General features: G+C 36.7%; 2 protein-coding genes and 1 long non-coding RNA gene across 4 annotated transcripts; 1 reads left to right on the forward strand and 2 right to left on the reverse strand.

Moving 5' to 3' along the window:
- The first annotated feature begins 1444 nt into the window (after positions 1–1444).
- On the forward strand, positions 1445–3159 carry LOC113713847 (uncharacterized). Its single transcript, XM_027237653.2, has 3 exons — positions 1445–2221; positions 2342–2453; positions 2545–3159. Exons 1-3 carry the CDS (start codon positions 1766–1768, stop codon positions 3006–3008), a joined length of 1032 nt encoding a protein of 343 aa, XP_027093454.1. The 5' UTR covers positions 1445–1765; the 3' UTR covers positions 3009–3159.
- A 1612-nt stretch (positions 3160–4771) lies between these two features.
- Positions 4772–18508, reverse strand: LOC113713850 (pre-mRNA-processing protein 40A). 2 transcript variants are annotated; one of them, XM_027237657.2, is made up of 28 exons: positions 18309–18508; positions 18029–18096; positions 17597–17662; positions 17172–17495; positions 16938–17096; positions 16067–16110; positions 15794–15863; positions 14312–14364; positions 14150–14207; positions 13675–14067; positions 13310–13408; positions 13140–13208; positions 12464–12541; positions 12270–12356; positions 11813–11847; positions 11602–11707; positions 11051–11131; positions 10802–10894; positions 10680–10733; positions 10477–10593; positions 10260–10358; positions 8766–8813; positions 8589–8678; positions 7611–7718; positions 7447–7511; positions 7241–7343; positions 5347–5733; positions 4772–5238 (listed from the first exon to the last, which is right to left on the reverse strand). In XM_027237657.2, exons 2-28 carry the CDS (start codon positions 18062–18064, stop codon positions 5101–5103), a joined length of 3060 nt encoding a protein of 1019 aa, XP_027093458.1. In that variant the 5' UTR covers positions 18065–18096; positions 18309–18508; the 3' UTR covers positions 4772–5100. The 2 variants fall into 2 exon arrangements, with proteins under 2 accessions (XP_027093458.1, XP_027093459.1); XM_027237658.2 differs by having other exon boundaries at positions 16938–17072; positions 18309–18448.
- A 1964-nt stretch (positions 18509–20472) lies between these two features.
- Positions 20473–21505, reverse strand: LOC140015657 (uncharacterized). The gene is made up of 2 exons (XR_011822289.1): positions 21324–21505; positions 20473–21024 (listed from the first exon to the last, which is right to left on the reverse strand). It is a non-coding gene; the product is annotated as an uncharacterized lncRNA (long non-coding RNA).
- Positions 21506–23883: the final 2378 nt, after the last annotated feature.

The following is a 23883-nucleotide window of genomic DNA, read 5'->3' on the forward strand; positions in this document are numbered from 1 at the left end:
CGTTTTTTTGTTTGACAAAACGGATCCGGATCCGGATCCGGGAAACGGAATTAAATCCCTACCCATACCCGCAATAATTTCACGGATCCGGTCCGGATCCGGGTCTAGACCCGACCCGTTGACAGGCCTACTTGCAGATAGCTGAGAGGCAAGAATTGGGGAAAAGATCTTTATTTGTGTTCAACTACTATATGGAAAAGTAAACCTAGCTTTTTTTCAACATGGAAAATCTTTTTATGCAATTATTTTTCTCATTTTTTGGCCCAATTGTCATGCTGTCACAGTGAGAAGGGTTAAATGCTCAAGGAACCTATTTTACCTCCTAGATTAATTCTGTGTGGGGTGGATATGACATATGGTGTTGGAAACACAGTTGACCATGTGATTTGGTACAAAACTCATAGATCCAATTGGTGCCCAGAAAACTATATATCATCTTTAAACCTAATAAAACCATTTCTTGAACATTTGAGGATCATTTTAACAATTTTTCCCTTCATTAACTACCCAAAAGAATTTTCCCTTTCATTGGTGGCGTTTTGGGGGAGCAGTTTGGGTGTGAGGTTTTTCTTGGTAGTTCAACGAGTCTAGAAGCTATCTGTCTTCCATGCTTCTGCCCTCAAGCAATGATACTGTAGTGTTTGTCGTGGCAAACTCCAAAAGGACAAAAACTTTCGGGACCATCTCACAAAATCTACCAAATACTTTTTAATCTGTAATTTTCTCGAGTACATGTGTGGGCATGTCTGTTGGAAGCTCTGTTTTCAGACTCGGACCGGACCGGCCGGTCGAACCGGTCGAACCGGAAACCGGCCAGGTAGCCGGTCCGAGTCACATTAGAAAACCGGAAATTTAAAATCCGGTCAAAGCCGGTCAAAAACCGGGTTTGACCGGGTTTGACCGGGAAAAAACCGGTTTTTCCGGTTCAACAGTAATTTTTTTTTAAAAAAATTCAAACTTTTTAATATTATGTTTTGACCCCCTAAATTGTTAAAACTTATTGATATAGCTCAAATATTTGATACTTTATAAATATTGTCCTAAAATTTGATGTTATTTTTCAATTAAATTCATAATTTTAATTCTAAACTTGTTAATATTTATTAAATAATATAAATTGCTACTTGATTGTTCTAATTTCTTTGTATTTTCTTGTTAAATATATTTGAAACATCAAATATATATGAATATGCCTTTATTAATATCAATATATTATTAGATATTATATATATAATATTTTAATTTTTAAATAATTTTTATTTATGACGTCATCCGGTTCGACCCCTATCGACCCCCGGTCGAACCCATTGACCCCTGACCCCTGACCTCGGCCGAGTCGCTATCCGGTCCGGTTCTGAAAACATAGGTTGGAAGAGAAAGATAGATAGAACCAACGATCTCTAGGCTATACAGCTTTAAGTGCAAAGATACCTTGTGATTCAAAGATTGCATGACAGAAAGGTTAGGTAACACATTTTATTGTTCTCCATTTCAATGCTCCCGTCCTTGGAAAACAAAGCTTCATATCTTCATTTATCTTCACTCATCCCCCAAATTCAACTCTCCGGCCTTATTTGAGTCTCCAATCTTCTCTTTGCTCCTCTCCTATTACTTGCTACCTTCCACTCCTGAACATGCTTTGTATAGTCCCATCCAAATATCCAATACCAAAGCAGCAGCTGTTCTCTTTCCGCTTCTACTAGACAACTTTAAACAAGAGCATACACGATATAATCTTTAGCCAAAAGAAATCATTTACCTTCCCATGATGTCTTCCATCATGTCCAAGCAGCTCGGAGACTTTCTCCAAGAACAACAGGAACCTTTCATCTTAGAGGTTTATCTTCTTGAAAGAGGTTACAGCTCCAGCAGTATAGGAACATGTTTGAAAAGGTCAGTCAGCTCTGGTTTAAGGAGAAACAGAAAATTCATCCCAAATTGTTCAAGAATCGTGAGAGCTCTATTTAGCAGAACTCTGACTGTTACTGAGGACCAGAAAGTCAGCAATATTTCTGGAATCAGAAGTGAAGGTGTTTGTGTCTCAGAGATGGACAACATCAAACAGGAAATGGCAGATGATGATAAATTTTCCTCCGCGAGCAGTGCAACAATGTTCAACTCTTGCTCAGAGAGTGATGGAGAAGATGCACATTACGCATGGAGAAAAGATGGCTTTTGGGGAATACCAGACTACTATCAAGCCATTAAAGATGAAAATGAGGTAGATTGGGACTCAATAATCACTGAATTCTTCATATCAAAACTCAGATGAGCCATTCTTGCTACTATAAAATTTCTAAATACTTCATTGATTCAGTTTGGTTGTCCTTGAAGCTAACAGGTTACCGCAGACCGAAGGTTTAGATTGGAAAATGGCGAAGACGGCAAGCAGCTTAGCCCAGTTTCAGTTTTAGAACATACACAACCTGCTGATGGTTCACCATTTTGCAGAAGTTGGTCCTTTTACTCGAACCTTGGTTTACATACAAGTGACCTTTTCTTGAAAATCTGACGTTTTGTACATATTTTTCTATTGGAAAACAGAAGATGGTGATGCTAGAAGACACAAGCAAATTTCGACTACAGTGTGTGCATGTAAATCAGAGAAGCCATTTTGTTCTGGTTTCGGTGAATTTTGCAAGCCTGATGCATCATCTCAATACGCGAAAAACAAGAAAGCAGTGCAAAAATCAAAACTACTTCTGTTTGACTGCGTTAGAGAAGTGGTGGAGAAGCACAAAAAGTACTACCCAGAAGGCCAACAAATTCAACAAATTATGGGGCATCAGAAGCTCTGGGAGCTCATATGCCAAAACATATGGTTATGGAGCAAAGAATCAATTCATGAAACCAATACCACCCATCTACTACACCTTGATTTGTTATCTTCTGCTCAAGAATGGAGCAATTTTGAGCATCACAGGCAAGAAATAGGTATTCAGCTTGCAGATGCGATGCTAGAGGATATCAGCTATGAGGTTATCACAGACATGACAAAGAATTCATGAACGTATGTAGATCTCAGAAGGGTTGTACTCAGAATTTTGTGGTGATATGAACATTTGTACTCGAAAGCAGTTCAAATTATCCACAAGCTGTTTAGCAAATCAATTGTTAAAACATAAGATTTAACTGACGCACATACCATTTTCTAGAGCATCCATACAAAGTTAGAAGTATTTATTTTCTGGTCAATGTCTCGCTTAATCAAAACTATGGCAGACATTGATGTTTGAACCGCCAAGAAATGGGCAAATCCTCCGAAGCCAAGATTATAAAAGCTACATTTACTACTGGCAAACATTTCATAACTTTTGTGTGAAGGATGGATGCTTTTGTCCCTACCACACGCGTTAATTTTTATTTAGGACCCGCCACAGTAATAATTCTAGCTATCCATTATAGCAGGACTGATGTCTTTTGACCTTTAGTTGTATTTTTCTTCCTGCTTTCTGTATAAACTTTTTCCGGACAGCAGATGGGTAATTTGGCGCAATTTGAATTCAAAAATTATACTCCTGAAAAATCACCGTGGAAGCTTAAAAAAATTCATGCCGCATGAGGACACACTAGGCCTCGAAAAGTTTGTCAATTCTTCATAAAAAGGAAGCAAACTCGATTCAAATAAAAAAATGCTAAAAAAGTCTTTCTTCTCTGTGCCACCACTTACCATTGAGCCCTACCATTATAATCAAGTAACTACCTACTATGCCCTACCACCATATGGAGTAAAGCATGCCTTTGTAAGAGATCCCATTTTCTTTTTCTTCACCTTTGCAAGAAATCCTACTATACCGAGTGCAGAAAAGAGTGCAATCCTGCAGTTCTACCCAAAAAAAAAAAAAAGAGGAGTGATTCTCGGGACAATTTGCCATACAGTGGTTAATATGCAAGGCCTTCGAACCATAATCATGGATTTCTGGCGACAGTAGGGAACCAAATATCCAACCCCAGCACTGCCCAGTCACCCCCCTCCCCCCACCCCCAACCCAAAAAAAAAAGGGAAACAAACAAGAAGAAAACAAGTAATAATTCGCTTGAAGGGGGAAAAAATGAAGCAAGAGAAGACAAGGCCCAGTAAGAATGTGAATTTTCTACTCAATTACCAGGGGGAGTACCCGCGTATGGTTCGGGTTTAGTGCCTGTGATTACAGATGATTTTTCACTGGACAAATAATAATGCATTCTGAAAAGAAATAATCATCAAATATGACAGAATTAATAATAGTACATTCTAATTACAGCACATGTACACTTTGCTTTACCAATACTTTTACAATTTTACCATTTTCAAAAAAACCTCTACAGATATCAAAAATCACCCAAAAGCAGATATAAGTTGTTTCAAACAAAGGATTATCCTCTAACAGCTAGTTATAGCAACATGTTAATTACACAATGTATTAATATGTCTTTATGTTAATTGCACAACAAAAGCCACACTTCAATTAAACGTGTCTATAACACCATTTCAGTAATTATACTAACACATAAGCTTGTATGAGTTGTATTCGATACAAAAATGGGTGCAAAATAATTTCATATTTCAAAAATACCCAAATGCCTCCATAAATCAAAGCTTTAAATGTACCAAAATGAGGGCATTTTGATAAATATATCTAAACACATGCTACCCTCAGTTGTACCAAAAATTTTAAAAAAAACTACACAACATTTCACAATTCCAAAAACCCTCTATCCATGCGATTGAAATTCAAACCCCCCTTGACCACAAATCATTCTTATATAGTACAAGGAAATGCACAACAGATTTGTCATCAAACTAATTGCAATGACAAAGCGTCTTTAAAATTTATGAATAGACTTTGTTTCATATTTTGAAATCGTACACCGTTTTTCCGTCTGCAGCCCTAGTCAACCAAATAACAGCAAAATACACAGTAAAACTGGCAAAGAATACACATCACACGCTGTCATGACACTGCTCGATCTTCAAGAACACACACTAACTCCTAAATTGCCTGATTAAATTACTTGATCAACACAGACGTCCTTTCAGCATCTTAAGCGGGTATAGAGGTAGAAGAATAGTGCCCCATTTTCTTAAAAAACAGCTAGGTCTGATATGTTAATCTTATATTATTCCATTTCCACATCTTCACCAAGCTCACCATCTTCAAGCTCCTCATGCCCACCACCTCGACGAGATCCATCCCTATGATCTTTTCTGTGTCTTTTATGCCTTGTTTCACAATCAGATTCAGGTGAATGCCCATGCTGCCAATGAACAAAAGAAAATCATAAAACAGATAGAAGTTGCTACCATAAGCTATATAATCATAACATGCTTAAAACAATTATAGCCTGGATAACAGAAAAAGATACCTTCCTTGACTTTTTACGGTCACCGCTATGCCGACGAGACTTCTTAGTCTCCTCTTTCTCATCCTTCTCAGAACTTGCATCATCAGTTACACTGTGGTGCCTCTTTCGATGTTTCTTGTCTCTGTCTTTTTCCCTTTTCTTCTCTTCTTTGAGTCCATGATCATCTTTTTCCTTTTTCTTCTCTTCTTTGAGTCCATGATCATCAATGACATCTGCATTTGCAGTATCTACTTCGTCTTTCTTCGATCTTTCTTTCCCTTTTTCTTTTTCTCTTTCACGTTCCCTTTCTCTCTCTTTCTCTTTGTCTTTTTCTTTTTCTTTCTCTTTCTCCCTTCTCTCTTTATCCTTCTTCTTCTCTTTTTCTTCTCTTTCTCTCTCTTTTCTAGCCTATGTCAAAAACAATTAATGAAAGGAAAAGAGGAAAGTAACAATCTCAGCTTTTAGCATAAAAGAAAAAGCTCCTTCAAAATATTGACCAGCAAAATCTTCAATCAAGATAAAGGTAACACCATAAACTAACAATCATAGGCACAATATTTTGGGAAAACTCATCAGCCACAAACAAATAGTAAGGACTTTTCGAAGGGGAAAAAAAAGTAAATATGCACATTGCCGTTTGTTATCAGGGTAGACACACCAAAACAGTCAATGAAAGAGCTGGTTCAGTCAACTTGCACATTCAAATTGTCAGACCATGTTTTCTAATAAAAGGCATCAGCAAAACTATGCATATAACATAACATCTTTTCACAAGTGTTGGCTCAAGAAACCGTACAAAAAGGCATTCCATTTTTGGTGATATGTATACAAATTTCATCAGGGGCACTTTCTTGCTGGTATCAAATCCAATTTTAGATTTAATGCATTCAGTCAAACATTCCAACTTATTTTGATTCGTTTGTGCATATATTTTAAGCAGAGAGAATTGAAACAACTCCATCAACGAAGTTGCCTAATATAAGTTGCAAAGAAAAGATGTAATGTTTTGAAAGTACACTTGCAATATTGCACAGAAACACGATGCACTTGAAATTAATTCTGACAAAATAAAGAGATATGCATGTAGATGAGGAAAGAGGAGAAAAAAGAGATGACATGTAGATGATTCAAAATGATAAAAAGAAGGGTTGGGAAATGATTAAAAGAAAAAGTCGGAAATTGATTAATATGGAAAAATTGTTCAAAATATCCCTCACACTTTGCCAAATGAGTTTTTCGTGCTTCACTTTTAAAATGTTAATTTTACATCCCTTACAAATTCAAGTTAGCAAAATTTGGTTCCAAGTTTTTGACTACTTTTTAGCCTAAAATCTCCACACGACCCACATGCTGTCATTTTTTATGTACCAGAAAGTCAGATCTCAAATTTTTAGTAGCAAAAATGAATATAAGTTGGGTCAGATCCCACTTTTTTGGCCAAAAAAATGAATATGGTTCAGGTTAGATCCTACTGTTTTAGAGGCAAAAATGAATATGAATTGGGTATTTGTTAACTACAAATAAGATATACCCATTTTGCCCCCAGAAAAATGACCATGTCTGGGTGACGTGATGGATTCAGGGTAACAAGTGGTCAAAAACCTATACCAAATTTTATTGACTTAATTTTGTTAGGGATTTAAAGTTACTATTTTAAAAGTGAAGGATGAAAAAATTCATTTGACGAAATGTGAAGGAACATTTTGAATGATTTTCCGATTAATATCAAAGCCCAAAGATATCTAATCTATGCAACTAGAATACTAGACCGCATTTACTTGTAAAAACAATGATGCTCGAAATTCTTCAAAGTTCAATATCTTGTTTCAGGTGACAAAATAATGATGAAACTTAATAGCACAGTACTGTTGCTGGATGGATAAGACACAAAAGTACTACAGGAGAATTATTTCACCTTTTCCTCCTCTCGCTTGCGTTCCTTTTCCTTTGCCTTCTCCTGCAAGCGTGCAATATATTCTTCAAAGATTTCCTTGCAAGAATTCTCCTCTCCAATGGATCTAGTAAAAGTTTAATTAGAAAAAGTACTATGAGAAGTCCAGCAAATTGAAGTGAATAACATTTCCAAGCTTGCACTTCATACATAATTGACGAAAAATTTACCTATATTCTGAGCTGTCTTCAAGCAATTCTTTTGATTCCTCCCAGTTAGATGTTGCAGTTATTTCCTAGGAGATGGTAGACCAAATGTCTATTAAAAGAGTTCATATACATGCTATGTGACAACAACATGAGTATGAACTCCCCCTATAAAAAATTACACATACCTTAATGGTGCTCAGCAAATCGCTGAAGTCTTTAGCAAGACGCTGACGCTTTTTAGCTTCTTTCTCCTCCTTTTCTTTGGCTCTCTCTAGTAGATCCTCGAAAACAAGCTGCAAAGAACTGACTAGTAAGCGCAAAGGCAAATGGTGGGCCGTACTATGACACAAGCACCAATAAAATAACTTGAATTTCAGCTAGAAACGCATTGCAACTGATTGGAAAACAGAGTCACCAGGAAGGTTAGAGATGCTAATTTAACCCCCACTCATGCCTCATCGGACCAGTTCTGTCCAAAGTGGACAGCCTTCAAGTGTTATTAGACAAAATTTCAATAACATGCTTGATAAAGCCCTGTTTTAGTATTACTTTTTCTCAAACACATGGTTCTGTTCATATAAAAGATGATAAGCCACTAAAATATTGAATCAAAGAGAACAAATAGAAATTCATTGACACAAAATCAAGGGAAGGGAAAAAATGTCAAAGTAACATTATCCTTTCACAGCACTTGAGCAGATTTCAAAGGTCACAAGCTAGGTTCAAGTCATCACTGCCAAAAACAATTCCAGAAGGGGAAAATGATTGACCCAAAAAGAAATATATCTGATACTGTAAGTTGATCAATGTAAACCAGACATCAGAAAGAAAAACATAAATAAGATAGCTAGTGAGAAAGCATTCATGCTTAGCACATATTTTCCCAACTGTATTGCAAGTTGTTTTGTGCTTATAGGAGATGCATGTCCAGACACAAAACAAAACCAACCTTCTTGTGGAGAACAAAACAAGGAGTCTAGACATATGGATCTCCACATGCCTCTCCCAGATATAGGCTCAGGTACAAGAGCACAGCATGAAACTAATGCATTATCTAGGTACATATTACCCCAAAATAAGATAAAAAGAAATACAGGGAAAAAAAAACATTTGCGACAGCAAGCAAAGAATAACTTAAAAATCCTAGTTTTCAATGTTCATACCTGTAAATTAATATCTGATACCTCTGAGCTGATGCTCTCCTTAATAGCAGCCTTAAAGTCTTCCAATGTCCACATTGGCAAAACAGAGATCTGAATTCATACACAAGGAAATATTTAAAAACTATGCAGATCAGAATACTCATTGGATAGATAACTAAACAGCCTAGATAACTTTACCTTTTCCAGCTTCACTGCATCTTTTATCCGTGTCTTGTCATCATGATACTGAAGAAAAAGAGAAGGAAAAATGTAAAGAGAATCAGCTTCCTGCTGATAAATATTAGAGATTTTGAATCTCAAATACTTATCATAAAGTTCAACATTAATAAACCAGAAGTATATGGCTTGTATGGCTGTAGCTATCCATATCAATGCATGTGCCCATGAACTATATGAATGCTTTTCCAAGCTTTGATAAGAGGATTCCCTATTAATCTACTTACAGAAAGAAAATTGTAGCCGTTGAATGACAAGTTTCGCAACGAAGGATGTCAAAGTGCCTCATGTACAATCCGTAATACCACGTAGCTAACTTATAGTAGTTTCTTGACTTCCCTTCTTTGTATATTCACTTCTATTGATCATCAATGAAAAACTCATACGAGAGGTAACTTATGGTAATTAATAGCTCAGGAAGTGCAAAATTAAGCACAAAGCAAACAGAAGAGCCAGTTTAATGCTTTTCATCGTCTAAAGTTAGTGACCATCATACCAAAAAGTGCCAGTAAGGCACATGAAAGCTCACAAGGCAAACAAGCAAGCTTCTTGAATTTGTTCCTCTTTTTCAGCTTTCCTTTCCATAAAACCAACGTACCTTTTTTTTGTCTTATCTATGGCATTGAATAGTTTGATTAGGATAACTGATTATAACTACCATAAACCCTCAACATCTATTGACTTCATTGAATTAGTTGCTTGGGAGCTTAATTTTCTATGCATTTTAGAGTGCTAAACAGCTTCAACCTTGATATTTAAGTTTGTATTACTTCACTTTATATGAGTATACAACATGTACTTTTCACGTTCAATCCACTAATCTGCAGAGTTTTTATTCTAGAATCTGTCTCTTTTCTTATCTTCAATGTTTACTTGTATCATTGTTAATAACTGTAGACTATATATTAAAAAAAATCATGTAACATTGAGCTTCACTTCAATGAAGTGTGTGCTTTGCGCTTAAGTGCACAGAAGGGCCTCTTCTGCTTTGCACTCTGTACATTTAACTAGATTATGATCAATGCATGAGACTTCTCCAACGCTTCGAAGAACACCTAAACATTTTGCCTCCAATCAACACATGTACGACAGACTGCTTTTTGCATTGGAGTATCTAGAAAGGTATAAGGATAATGCAAATATCTCTTCAGAATCAAAGTAAAGAGCAGGCTCAACTGTCTCCCAACATGCCCCATAATAGAAGCAACAAGGAAAACATTGACTAGAACCAAAATAGTGGTAGCAAAATCTTTAGTTTGCAAATAGGTATAGCTGCCATTGGGTGCATAATACAGACAGGAATGGAAATTTTTTACCTGAAATCTTACTCTTATATGTACAAAATTAACTATAATAGGAACAAAGCTATGCATAATAAAAAGTACTAATGGGAACAGAGATGAAGGATAATGGGAACAAGTACTAATTCTCTACAGTGATCACCATAAAAGGTACCTGGTTTTCCAATTCTTCCAAAACATCCTCGAACAAATCCATTGGTGTAGATCCAGAAGTGCTCAATGCAACAGCCTGATAAGCCTCAGTATCTTTGACCTACCAAGCAAAACACAGAAAGAAAAACTAAGTGGATCAGATTATTCCAGAGACACCATCTTCTTAGCTAACCAAAACCTCTGATATCTACTTAGTCCAAAATCGAGAAGACTCATACCTTCTGACAGTAATCACGCCAAAGAGTTTTAGCATTCAAAATGCCGGCAGCAATATGTTCTTCCATCAACTTGCGAAAAGCATCTCGATTTTTGCGCTCAGCCCGTCTCAATTGTTCCTTAAAATTATGTTAAAAAAGAGACAGAATCAATTAGTACCTTAATCTGGATGGACAAATGTCAAGAAAGTAATTCAATAGCAGACCTTTTCTTTCTTTTTCTGCTCCTCCTCCTCCCTCTCCAAATCTCGGATGTATTCCTGCCATAAATACCAAAATCAGCACCAATACAAGAAACCATTCTCACAGTTCAAGAAAACAATATTACCTGGAAGATCTCCAAACGATCAATCTTGTCAAGGCGTGAACATCTTTCATCGTCTTCCAAGAGATCTTGAACTTTCCTCCACTGGCTATCTACCTGCAGTCATCAAAGGAATGGGAGATATTGGACAAGGATAAACAAGATTAAAGGGCGGGTTTGGCGATTTTTTTTTGTGGTTTTTTTTGGGGGGGAGGGGGGGAATGGATGATACATGGATTCTAACAATAAGAAAGCTAAAATAAAAATAAATACCTTAATAAAGCCACAAGTTTCCAGAAATTGCCTATACTCTGACCTATTCCGGCGATGCTCCTCCTGTGCCTTAACTCTTTCCTGCATTCATGCACACCATTACTTATCGCATTGAAGTTAAGAAAGAATGCACACAGGATGTGCGAAATCCAAGAAACTATATAAATAAGTCTATAACACTGCAATTCATAACTGCTGAACAAATACTACTGGTGCTCATCACAAGTCTAAGTGAAACTGAATATTTACCAGCTTTCAAACTAGTCTGCAGAACAACTTTCTTAGTTTTTTCTTTTTTGGTCCCATTCAAGAAAGCAAGGTTCTAGTCAATAGAACTTGTTATTGCATGATACTACTAGTAAAGTATATCTAAAGCAACACAACAACAATAATTTTTTATACAAATAAGAAATACCATAGTATTTTTTTTTTTTTGTCAGAAATACCATAGTATATTAGACTTTGATAAGTAATAGATAAACTAAAAGCATGGCTGGCCAAACAAGTAAATATTCATTCTTCATATATAAGCACAAGCAGAGACTGGATACCTTTTTCTGAAGATCCACCAGGTAACTTCTAAAAAGATCCTCACGATCTGATTCTTTTTCCACAGCTTTGAAACGTTCATCATCTTCTAACATCGTTACTGCTTTGCTGCTCAGTAGGAAAGAGTTTATAAGAAAAATATGATCTTGTCATCTATGATTGATAGAAAACAAGATGTGATCGATTGAACAAGAGAAGAGAACAAATATAAACCTCCATCTTGTCAATGATGTAAGCTCCCTGCACTCCTGACACAATATTCACAGAGTGAAAGTCACCATTCAAATCAGTAAAACTTTCAACAACATAAGCAATAACATCAATACAAATCACCAAGAATTTAAACTGAATAATAGATGAAACTATGCATGAGCTGCATGACTACATAGAATTCCCACCCTAGTCTAGCTTTAGCAATTATGATTGGGAAATGAAAACTTTTAAGTTAACAATGCCATGGTAAACATGCACAATGGAAGATTGCTATTCAATAAAACTCTGATACGTATACAAAAAGGCTCATGAATTTGATAATAAACAGTTTCAACTCACGCTACGGCCAAAAAAAAAAAGAGCTTAAAAGTTTATTTCCACGTACAACTTGTTAATAGTAGAAAAAAACCAACTTAAGAATTGATAATGAGAAAATGACCGACAAGAAGCAACTTACTTCCAACATCTTCGTAAATTCTTCTTTTGCTTTTCTTTGCCTCAAACGTCTCTCCTCTGCCTCTATCTTTTTCCTTTGCATCAAGTACTGTTAATGATGTACAATAAAGATGAAAGAATCAGAAGCAAAAACAAGAGCAATTAAACTACAGAATACTAAGGGAGAAAACCCTTCTGGCAGCAACATATAATTACCTCATTGAATGCCTGTTTCCTCTCACCAAGTGTTTTTAGGGCACCATATCTTTTGTCATTAATAATAACCCGCATAGCCTGAGATGCAAGTCAAAGTTCAGCAAAAGCAGTTAAAGCAACCTCTGTTCTGCAGCCCTGACACCTCTTTAGGCATATACAAAATCATGGTTACAAGAAATAGGTAGGGAATCGGCATGAGAGGTGCAGAGGAGAGGAGAATAAATGAATAGAGGAAAAATAAGATGCAAAAAATTAGAGTCAATTCTGGGGTTTAAGACAAAAAGATTCAATTGCCACAGCTGAAACCAATTTTCTGACTGTTGCATGGGATGATTAAAAATCTGGCGAGGTTGGAAGTGTCGCTGGGTTTTCTAATCATGAATATACATAGAGATGAGACATAGAAATAGGGAGGACAAGGTATCATTGAACCAGATTAAATAATATTCTCAATTTGCTAAACTGATCGTGTGGTTTTAAGTTATACTTTCTTCTATCCCAGATGAAGAATACTTTGAAACATCGCATAAGTATGTAATGATATCAAAATTTTGAATCTTAGAAAACATCTTCTCAATTTTACCACTTCCTTTACGAATTATTAAGATCAAATGCAAAGATAGCCATTCCCATGTCCATGCTGCTAGACGGTAGCCAAAAAAAAAGTTGAGGATACCTGCTCCCAAGTCCAATCTGCCTCAACATTTGCAGACTCTAGTAATGCTTTAAAAGCATTTTTTGCCTCCTAAACAAAAATGTAAAAAGGTCAACAAATACAGCACTCTATTTTTATCGAAGCCCAACTGTCCAAGAAAAGTATGAAAAGATCATTTACTAAATATGCACCTGTTTATTGGTGAAAACTAAAGGTTCATCGTCCATTGGCTTTTCTTCTGAGGTTGTCACATTAACTTTTCCTGCGACAGCCATGCCCTTCTTTGCCTCCTTAAAGCCACATAAAATTAAACTCCATATAAACAAATCTTGGCGACTTCAAACCATTAATTTTTTGGTAGATATTTATAAGGGTGCCTAATTGAGCATGAGAAACCTCTATGTTCAAGGACAACTACCCTTTCCGCTAATTAAAAGAGACAAACACAACTTCAAAGATTATATTTCAGCTCCCAAGCACAATCACACTCAGATGTCATAAACAGATAAGAGTTGAACAGTCAAACTTCAGATGAAACATGAAAAACAACACATACCTCAATATCCTGAGAAGAAGCTTCACCAGTAGAACCTTCAGCAATGTGTGAAGAATTATTCTCCACATTATGCATTCCCAAGCTTCCTGTTGTAGGAGCAGGTGAAGCGGATGTTTCACCTAGAGAGGGCACACTAACCATACTTGTTACAGCAGGTTGTACTGTTGGAACTGCTGGTGATCCAAAAACGGCCACAGTGGGAGAATTAACAACAGCAGCCACAGGAGTTACCGCAATTGGGCTAGAAGCTATGGCAGATACTGTTGAAGAAGTGGAGCTAACTGAAGTAACAAGAGGTGGTTGTCCAACGGAGGTGCTAGTTGGAGCAGTAGGCACACCCATTTCTAAATGAGATCCAAAGGAAGCTGCCTTTTCAGCTTGTTCACGGGCCCGCTGGCGGCATTTGCTCAAGTATTAGTCCAGATAATAGTTGTAGGCAAAGCATTATACAACACTAATGGAATACAGAAGAAACCTTTAGCTCCTCAGGCATTGTCCATTTTGATTCCTTTGTTTCCTTATTGTAGTAATACCTGAAAAGATTAGAAACTAGTTAAATAGACAAACACAAAATAACCTGTAAAAACACCCCCAAACAGGGAGATATTGTTTAATAACAACTGTAGTTAGTGCTCACTTTCTACCCTCAGGAGTGGTAAATTCTTTCCAAACTGTCGATGCATCAGCTCTCTGTCAAACAAGAAATTCACAAATAATAAGTAAATCACATCCTCCAGAAAGAAAAGAAAAAAGCAATACAAAGAATTCAGTAGAAACAATGAAAACGTAACTAGACATTTCTAAAAGAGAAATGGATGTGATTCCAAAGGAAAGAAATCAGACCAAGAAATAACAGAAAAGTAAACTATAAACGTGGAGAAATTAAAACATTCATCACCAGCAACAAATGTGTTAAATACGATAGCAGATCCACATTAGAAAAAGCCATGATAAGTCAGAGATAAACATACAGCCTTCACGCGAGCTGCCAAAGGCTGCAATCAACTGTTTAAGCATGTGCCAAAAAAATGCTAAAGATGATCATTGGTTAGAGAAATTATGCCAGAAAGTGCTGGTAGCATACCACTACTACCAATCCAAAAAGTTTCAGAGAAAAATGAAGAAACATTGTACAAGACAGGAATCTACATTAAGCTGTAAAAGACATTCACAGCAATCATGTACAACAAACTTGGCATATTGCTAAATCACTGGAACAGCACTAGTAAGCATAGCTGCCTTGTAATTTTTACCATCAGAGTAAAAATTAACAGTTGCGAATATAAGTAGCAGAATTTGTACCTGAAACCTTTGAAAGAACATAGAGATCAGGCAAGTCATGTGCCAGAAGCTAATGCATTAGATGGATGAAACAATATTAAAAGCAAATGAGTGCCGAAGATAGCTGAAGAAGAAGAAGAAGAAGAAGAAGACTAATCATTCATAGCATCACATAACTTGATATGCAAACACACCAAGCAAATCTTAAATAGCTGGACAAACCAAAAAACAGCACAAGAAATTCTAGACTGCAAGGATTACTACATAATAACTCTAAAAACTCATTGACTACTTAAGGACACCTACACCCTAAAGACGAATTTATACAAAAAAGTCATGTGAGTAGAATGCAAGCCAATATTGACATAAGTAGCAGGGAAAAAGAAGATCAAATAAAACCACAAATGCAAATGAACAAGATTATTTCAGACGTGAAATGCACAGTACCACTCAGCCTCCCACAGGACTATAAAAAAACCAAACATTGCTGCTACAATTAGACCATAAAAGCATTCCATTAACCAAATACTACAAAAGAATCCCTACATTACAAAATGTGAATAGCAAATTGTTGCCTGCCTTGAGAAAGTGAAACCGCCTTCAAAGTAGCACTAAGAGCAGCCGTTTTATTCCCTTGGCTTGCCATGACATCTACAAACCAGTGGAAGACCATGCAAAGAAAAGGAGAACAGGAATAAAACAATTTGGAACAATTAAGTGCTGCTTAATTGTGAACGTCCAATTTGCACAAAACTCAATATCATACCCCAAGCATGCTTCGGTTTGCACAGAGGTAAAACTATTCTTCCGAAGAAAAGCAGTTAGATTATTGACTCACCTCTATGGGTGTCATCAGTTCTAGAGGCTTCTCCCAGCTAGATTGTTGTGTGACCTTGTTGTAGTAATATCTGGGTACAATCACCAAAAAAGAAAATCAACTTGAGAGTCCCAGAATAAGATCTCAAAAAATTATTTAAAAAGTTAAAAACCAGAGGATCTTACACGAGCAAAACCCTAGTCCAAATTAAAAAATGAACCTTTAAAAATTATAACCAGAAAGAGTCTAAAAGCACCTCCCAAGAACAAAAAAGCTCCTAACAAAGTAACTAACCTTCTTCCATTAGCAGCCTCAAACTCCTGCCAGTTTGATGGAGTCTGTTAAACAGAAATGAGAGTGTTAAAAACCTGAAGTCCATAATTAAACAAATACACAATGAAGAACACCCTGACTGAATCAATACCAGTGGATCAGTAGGCAGACAAAAACATATTATTTTTAGCATGATTTTTTCATCAGTTCGAAATATACCAAGTTATGCATTTCTTCAGAAAAGCATTTGCATTTTCTTTCTGCATCTAAATGCTAATATCAAAAACCAGGCTAAGAAAAAACATAAGAACCTTCAAGATCCACAATTTCACTGTGCCATATTGGCATCATTTAACTACATAATGGCCAATAACAAAAATGAAATCGGGAAACCGTTTTAACTAAAGCCTTCAGGGAAATATCTAGATTTCCAACTTCAATTCCCCAGATATATAAGAAACTTGTAAAAAAAATGTAAAAACCCATCTCATACAAATCATTCCACAAACACCAAATAATACAAGACAACTCATAGGAACTTGAACTTTCTGAAAGTGCACAGACAAATCAGAAACATTTACTGTTGGGCACAAATAAATACCAACAACCTCAAGATCTCAAGTCTGACAAATAATTTTAAAAATTCATAAATATTGAAAAAAAAGGCAGAAAAAGTTTATGTATTGCAACAAAAGGACTTCAAAGGGATAAAAGAAGACCTCAAAAGAATGCTTGTCTAAATGCCGGCAGAAAAGGACACATTCCGCATAGAGAGGAAAATATGTAACAGCATGTGAACCAATACTGACAATCCAACACTAGGGAGTCTTTCAAGCAATTTTCTGTTTGAGACAGGGTAATTGGATACAAGTAAAGGACAATGAGAACTAACTGAGATCGCGGCAGAGGGTTGCTGAGTTGTGTGCTGCAAATGTGTACCAGTAGGAGCACCTTGACTTCCAGGCTGCAGCCACGGTCCAGGTGCATGAGTTTGATGTTGGGATGGAATATTCATGCCATTTTGTGTCTGACCAAAAGAAGACGGTGCAAACTAAAAGAGCAGCAAAATCAATAACAAGAAGCAAGAGTTTGGAATGCAGATAAGAATGCCACTGTCATTTCTTACAGTATAAGATGATGAGAATTGAACTGCTGGGCCACCTACACCGTGCAGATGATTATTCAAGGTGGATCCTGTTTGCTGAGGCTGCTGCGCTCCGGAAGTAATAGGCATATTTTGTTGAATTAATGGATTATGAATTGGCTGAGATGAAGGTGCAGCAGTACCAAGCTGAGAAGGAAACTGCTGCATTGGTTGGGAATACTGCAGAGGCTGAGTTTGTCCATGTGGCAGTCCGACATTCTGCACTTGACCAACAGGGCGAAATTGCTGAGCAGTTGATATAGGAGGAAACAGTTGGCCTTGCTGTCCAGGCATGGCAGGACGGAACTATTACCCCCAAAAAAAAATGTTCATCACCATCTATGTATCCAACTCATAAAAAAAAATAAAATAATTAGCATAAAACAGAGAATAAGTTGGTAATATACTTGCATAGGGAAAGGAACGCCATAATTTGGAGGTGCCACTGATCCCACTGCAGGAGGCCGAAGAGGCTATAAGGTATAAAACAAACAAGATCAAGTCAAAAATTACAATAAAATAACACAGTATCAATACCATTTGAGCACTTCTCAAGGAACAACATAATCACATGGTAAAGCAGCAATACTAAAGGTTCTTCCTAAACAAAATCATCATCAAAACATAAACAATCATCATTCTTCATCTCATAAACAATACAATCACGCATTTGCTTTTACATTCAACCCAGGTTTTCCAATTTCAACGTTTCTAGCTAATTAAGACAAAATAACCATTGAACGGTAACTCATTAACAAATGCTAATACAACCTTAAAATTTTACGGACAGAAACAAATTAGTCTTTCAATTTTTCTCGGAAGTACATGTGTTCGTGTACCTGTGCACCGGATGACTGGGGAGGATTATTGGCCATGACTGCGCATCAACAACCCTAACCCAAAGCAGCTGCGATAATAATAATAATCACTCATGAAATAATCAATCATCAACAATTTTCCAATATAATTCGCACAAAAACACTAACAAATTGTAGTATTCAAAAGCACATACATAAATTATAGTATGATAATAAACTGAAATGAATTAGAAACTACCGATTAAAACGTATAACCGAACCCAAAACCTGAAATTAAAGATATAAGAAAGAGATGCATTACCTGAAGATGGAAAATAGAAAAATAATAGTAGAAAATTGAGCCGAGACTTTAATGCTGCAAAAATTATATAAACCCTAAATATTGAGCAGCGCCGGGTCGATTTCTCAGATTCGGGCTTGGCGCGAGGATGGATGGTGCACAAATGCTGATATTTGGAGCTTGGACTGGACTAGTGTAAAATGGTAATTATGGGCTTTCCTGCATTTTTGTTTTCAAAAGGTTCTTTTTATTGTGCTTGTAAAAATGGCTGAAAGTTAAAACTGGATATGGGCCGAAATTGGCTACTGTGAGGCCCAGGATAGTAGACCTCTTATTTTCCATTTGCAATCTGTTTTCTTTTGTTCATCTTTGACTATTACTTAGAACTTTTAGGGTCTGTTTGTACGGTGAGTTTTTTAGATGTTTGCATAAAATTTTACTCTAATTTACGGTAGAAATTGTAGAAAAACTTCTATATATTTGAGGGTTGGGAAAAAATTTTCTTTTTTTTTTCTTTTCCTTCCTTTTCCTTTTCCATTTTCTTTCTTTTTCATTTTCCTTTTCTTTTTCCTTTCTTCTTCCTCTCTCCCTATTACCACCATCCAACTCCCAGCACTCCCACCTCCCTTCCCACATCCTTCCCCTCTCTTTTTATTCCCACCATTCTCTCTCTCCACTCCCCCTTCATTGGACCCCCTTCCCTTCTCTTAACAAGCACGCCAACTAGAAACGGGAGAGGAAGTGGGCAATGGGATGCGTGGAAGGGAGAGGAGGAAAGAAGAAGGGAGAAAAGGAGTGAGGAGAAAGAAAGTGGAGGAGGAAGGAAAAGAAAGGAGATGGAAAGAGGGAAACACACGCAGCTAGAAACAAAGAAAGGAGGGAGGGGGAGGCGGGCTGCAGGGGAGGGATGGGAGGAAACAGGAGAGAAAAAAAAAAAGGAGGGGAGAAGGGGGTGAGCCAAAAAGAAAGAGAAAAAAAAGAATGGTGGCTGTAGGCGATAATGGGCGTTGACAGTGGTGGTTGATGGCTGATAGTGGTGCGTGAAAGAAAAGAGGGGACGAGAATTTATTTTATTTTATTTTATTTTTTATTTTAGTATATTTGAGTGTGCTTTTGAAGTTATTTTTGGAGATACTGTAGATTCCAAATACAATATCAAATACAAAAAAAAAAAAAAAAACAGATGACTCCAACAACAACCTCGGTTTGGTTCATATACAAAGGTGAACAGATTTTCGCACCAACAAAATAATAAACAAATAAAAAGTAAACGGTTAGACGAAAGCCTTTCCAATGTGGCATATATAGGCAGGGTGGTCTTATAAAATACATCTCATTCACTTCTTTACGTCAACATTTTAGTGCATACCCAAATGCGTGATGACTATTTTTTAGGGAACGTATAAACATAGTCCGAGGAGTGCAACATAAACATTTGGAGGAACAAATGTTTCTTATTCATGGCTAATAATGAGGGACTTAAAAGCGAGTTAACTAATGTAGGGTAACTTTGAAATTCATCAACACTTGGAGTCTACAAGCGTCTTAAGCTAACATGAATGAGCGAGCACTTGTACGCCTGCTTCAGTTTTAGCTTCGGTGCATAGATCATGCTTTTGTTTTCTTTTGCAGGAACGAAGTGATCAAACAGGGTCAGTTGCATTCACTATTTTCCGGCTGTCAAAGTTAGTATGCGGTATCATGAATATGACATCATATTTGTCAGAAATTGCTGCAAAAAGTTAAATATTAATCTAGTAAGGGTCCCAAGTTATCTATGAAGTGTAAAACCTTTTTTTTCTGGAAAAATAAGATGATTACCAGTTGATGCAGCTTTGTACCAGATAATCATCGGACTCTCCATTATTAAATTGAAAGGGTACTCGCACAATGAGAAGTATATTATCAAATTGTGCAGCAGAAAGAAAGAAGGAACCAAGGATAAGACTTGCACACATTCTATCATCAAAGCAACTAAGTACATGGATTTCCTCCTTTTTTTCTCATTGGCAAGGTAATTATCTTCTTGTTACTCGACATAGCAAAACCAATTATAGGACAAAGTCTGAAAAAAAAAAAAAGGGGAATGGAGAACTTATGCAGCCCGAACATCATTATGTAATTTGTTGCCTCTCTAAGCTTCACCAGAGGGAAAAAAAAAAGAATTATTGAGGAAAATATGAGAGAACCAACAATCTAAGCATGACTGGTACATGTATGATTCAAAGCATGTGATTGAGTGATCAAGCAAACAAAAGTTTCATCTCCCTTTCACTCTTCAAGACTCTCTCTGGGATTTTGAGACAGGAAGTTGAGAAATCCTAACAACGCTATCATCTATAACATTGCCTGAGTGCTTACATGAGAAAACAGATAAATTCTTCTTCAACCCAAGTCCAACATCAATCCTGTTAATTACACCTGATAACCCTTTATGATTTTTACTGGTGCTCTTTGTGCACTCTTTATATGCTAGAAGAAAAGGATCATCGTTCTTCTTGAAGCTAATTCTCCTGGAAGAACTTCTCAGCGGATGTTGGAAGTTAGGACACGGCGGTGGAGGGATTTGCAAATCACTATGAAACGATGCCCTGGACTTTTCCGGCGGGCACGGTGGAGGCGGCAGCTTTGCAATAGGAAAATCACCCTGATCACCACTTGTATGATGATGACGAAGACCATTCTTGCTATCCTTGCTGACCCCTGGCTTGTTTTCCCAGGAAAAGGGCACGGTTCTCTGGGAATGGACTTTACTGTTATTCATTTTTGTGGTAGAAAAGAGCAATATAGGTAAGCTAGGAAACAAGAAGACTAAAAGGATTTTGCAACGAATTTATAGAGGGTTTTGATCATGAATTGTTCGCTTTCTAACTGAATATCCTCCTTATGTCATGCAAAGAAAACGTGAAGGAAGAGGCATGCTGCAGCTTTTGAGCAAAACTAACAAGAACAAAGATGATGAAAAATAACAGGCATATATCACACAACAGTGAAAGGGTGCAGGCTTTTCCAGGTCAAGATCATCAGACTACATACCGGTGAGATCGAGTAGCATTTCTAATACAATGGTTGACTGACTTCATGCTGATAGCAATGCCAATAGCGACACATATGGCGTGTTAGACAATGCAGACTTTTTTAAGGAAAACACAACTTGCCTAATTTTTAAAGGGTTTAAATAACGCGAAAGTCTTGTATGGTAATTCTGAAGTCCAATCCTTATCTGACCCCCAACGAAAAAGACAGAGAATCCAAACCTAAAACTTATATACACAAATTGTGAAGTAGTTCAATGAGATTTTTAAGTTTAGCCATTGTTTGAATGACAATTTGTTTTTTTTTTTTTTCCAGTAGAGCACGGATGGGACTTAAGAGGTAGAAAAGGGGCAGGAAGATTTGAGCCGAGAACCTCTAATATCTAGATCTCAACCTTAGTCACTAGACTAATGTCTCATCGGCTCGAATGGCAAGTTAAGACCACAATTCTCGCAACCCCAAATACAAGTTAAAAATTAGGCAAATATTTTGTCTTTCCCCCGTGTCTAATTCCCAATTGAGGTTCCCTTTTGCATAGGGATATTGATACCATAAAATTACGGGTATGATACGCATGAGCTCAAAATTAGGCTAATCAAGTTGAAGAAGACGCTAGCACACACCTCTGTGTTAGTTAGGCAAAATCAGTTTTTGTTGGTTTATGATGTTAGTCTAGTGTTGGCTGTGATATTTTCCAACCATAGTCGCATGTGACAATCCATACTAACTACCATTGATTGAATGGAGACATTTGATTTGATCTATATGCTCTTTCTAGTCTTCCTTTGGGAGTCCATTACAAATGCCATCTGTATGTATGCTAATATACAGCCCCTTTCCCCAATGGATTCTGGGATACGATATCTCTAGTTCATCTATTGTCCAAATGCTATTTTTAATTCTTTTCGAAACCTAAATGAAAACATGTGTCAGTACAAACATTATAAGAAAATTTTGAACTATTTCGAGACACTTTTGAAAAGTGTAATTTCTAAAATGAAATATTTTATACTAAGCAACATATGACTTGGACAACGAAAACAAACTAAACGATGACCCACCTTCTTGATATTAATCATTTCGTTTGTGTCTGGCTTAGGCAACCGACAAAAATTGAATGATGACCCGCCTCCTTGATTTTAGACATTTCGTTTATGTTTATCGTTTATAAATGTCATGATTTATGCTTCTTTTTAGAAATGTCATAATATAAAGTCACTTTTAAATGATGATCGACCTCCTTGATTTTAGATATTTCTATGTTCATATCTATCACTTATAAATGTCATGATTTACCGTGGTCGTAATTTATAGGTGGACTCTTCTGAAAAGTGCTATCCCAAGCAAAATTAGCTCTCACTTTTCTCTTGCCCGCCATTCTTTTTTTTTTCTTTTTATGGATAGAATTCCCTTGCACGCTGTTGAAGTTAATTTCTTGGCCTTCTACCTCTGCCTAGGGATGGCAATGGGGGCGGGGGCCCGCGGGGGGCTTTCGGGGCGGGGGTTGGGGCGGGGGGTGGGGCGGGGCGGGGGGGAATTTTTTCCCCCCGCTTAGAAACGGGGCGGGGGGCGGGGGAGTATACCCCCGCCCCCCGCAAAAAAAAAAAATATATATATATATATATATATATAAATATATATATAATTATATATAATATGTAAGTTAATTAGTTATAAACTTATGATAATGATATTATTAGTTAGATGTATTATATAATGTATATTAGTTTATGTAATATAATTGATATTATCAATTATATGAATAATTCTACATGTCTACTAATAGAATTTATTAATTAGTTATACTAAATTTACTAATACATTTATACTAAATTTCTAATTACACTTAATAGAATAATACTTTTTTTCTCAAAAAAAAGCACAAACACAATAATGAATTAGTGATTGCATTTGTACTAAAAGTGAAAACTTGACTATTTTAGTTATATTTATTTCATCATATTGGATTGTATTCAAATAACTTATGTTTGATTGTTTTTATGAGTTTCAATTGTAAAATTACAATGAATAATAATTTGGTGATGTGTTGATATTTTAGTACTTGATTATTTATTAAAATTTAATTATAATAAAATTTTATTAACCCCGGGGGGCACCCGCGGGGGAAGCGGGGCAAGGCGGGGCGGGGGCGGGGCGGGGCGGGGGGAGCAGGAGGCGGGGGACGGGGCGGGGGACGGGGGGAACTAATAGGCAACGGGGCGGGGGACGGGGGAGGGGTCCCCCGCCCCAACCCCGCCCCGTTGCCATCCCTACCTCTGCCTCCTCATTGGTTGTTAATTGCCATTATCTCAAGATTATATATATATTACTTGGTTTATTGTTCTTGTGGTTCCATCATATTAATCAGCTGTAATATCTTGCTATTCGGGTGTCTTTTCCAAAGAACAGTCAGACGTTAGTTTAGAAACGACTTCTCCTCTAGTTAGATAAAATCCTCCTGTCTCTTAAATATTGGGGAAGAAATGTCAGGATATACGTCTGTATTCAATCCAATTAAAACGTTTATAAATCAGTAGTATTTCCTTGGTCAGACGGGCTA

The sequence above is a fragment of the Coffea arabica genome, chromosome 10c (genome assembly GCF_036785885.1).
Source record: "Coffea arabica cultivar ET-39 chromosome 10c, Coffea Arabica ET-39 HiFi, whole genome shotgun sequence".
NCBI classification, from domain to species: domain Eukaryota; kingdom Viridiplantae; phylum Streptophyta; class Magnoliopsida; order Gentianales; family Rubiaceae; genus Coffea; species Coffea arabica.

Excerpts from the sequence above, each read along its gene's own strand:
- LOC113713847 (XM_027237653.2), top strand. The coding sequence starts at position 1,766 with ATGATGTCTTCCATCATGTCCAAGCAGCTCGGAGACTTTCTCCAAGAA. Across the intron at positions 2,222-2,341 it reads CCATTAAAGATGAAAATGAG|GTTACCGCAGACCGAAGGTT; the intron begins GTAGATTGGGAC and ends TGAAGCTAACAG. Across the intron at positions 2,454-2,544 it reads TGGTTCACCATTTTGCAGAA|AAGATGGTGATGCTAGAAGA; the intron begins GTTGGTCCTTTT and ends ATTGGAAAACAG.
- LOC113713850 (XM_027237657.2), bottom strand. The coding sequence starts at position 18,064 with ATGGCCAATAATCCTCCCCAGTCATCCGGTGCACAG. Across the intron at positions 10,895-11,050 it reads AAACTTGTGGCTTTATTAAG|GTAGATAGCCAGTGGAGGAA; the intron begins GTATTTATTTTT and ends TGATGACTGCAG. Across the intron at positions 5,239-5,346 it reads ACCGTAAAAAGTCAAGGAAG|CATGGGCATTCACCTGAATC; the intron begins GTATCTTTTTCT and ends GTTCATTGGCAG.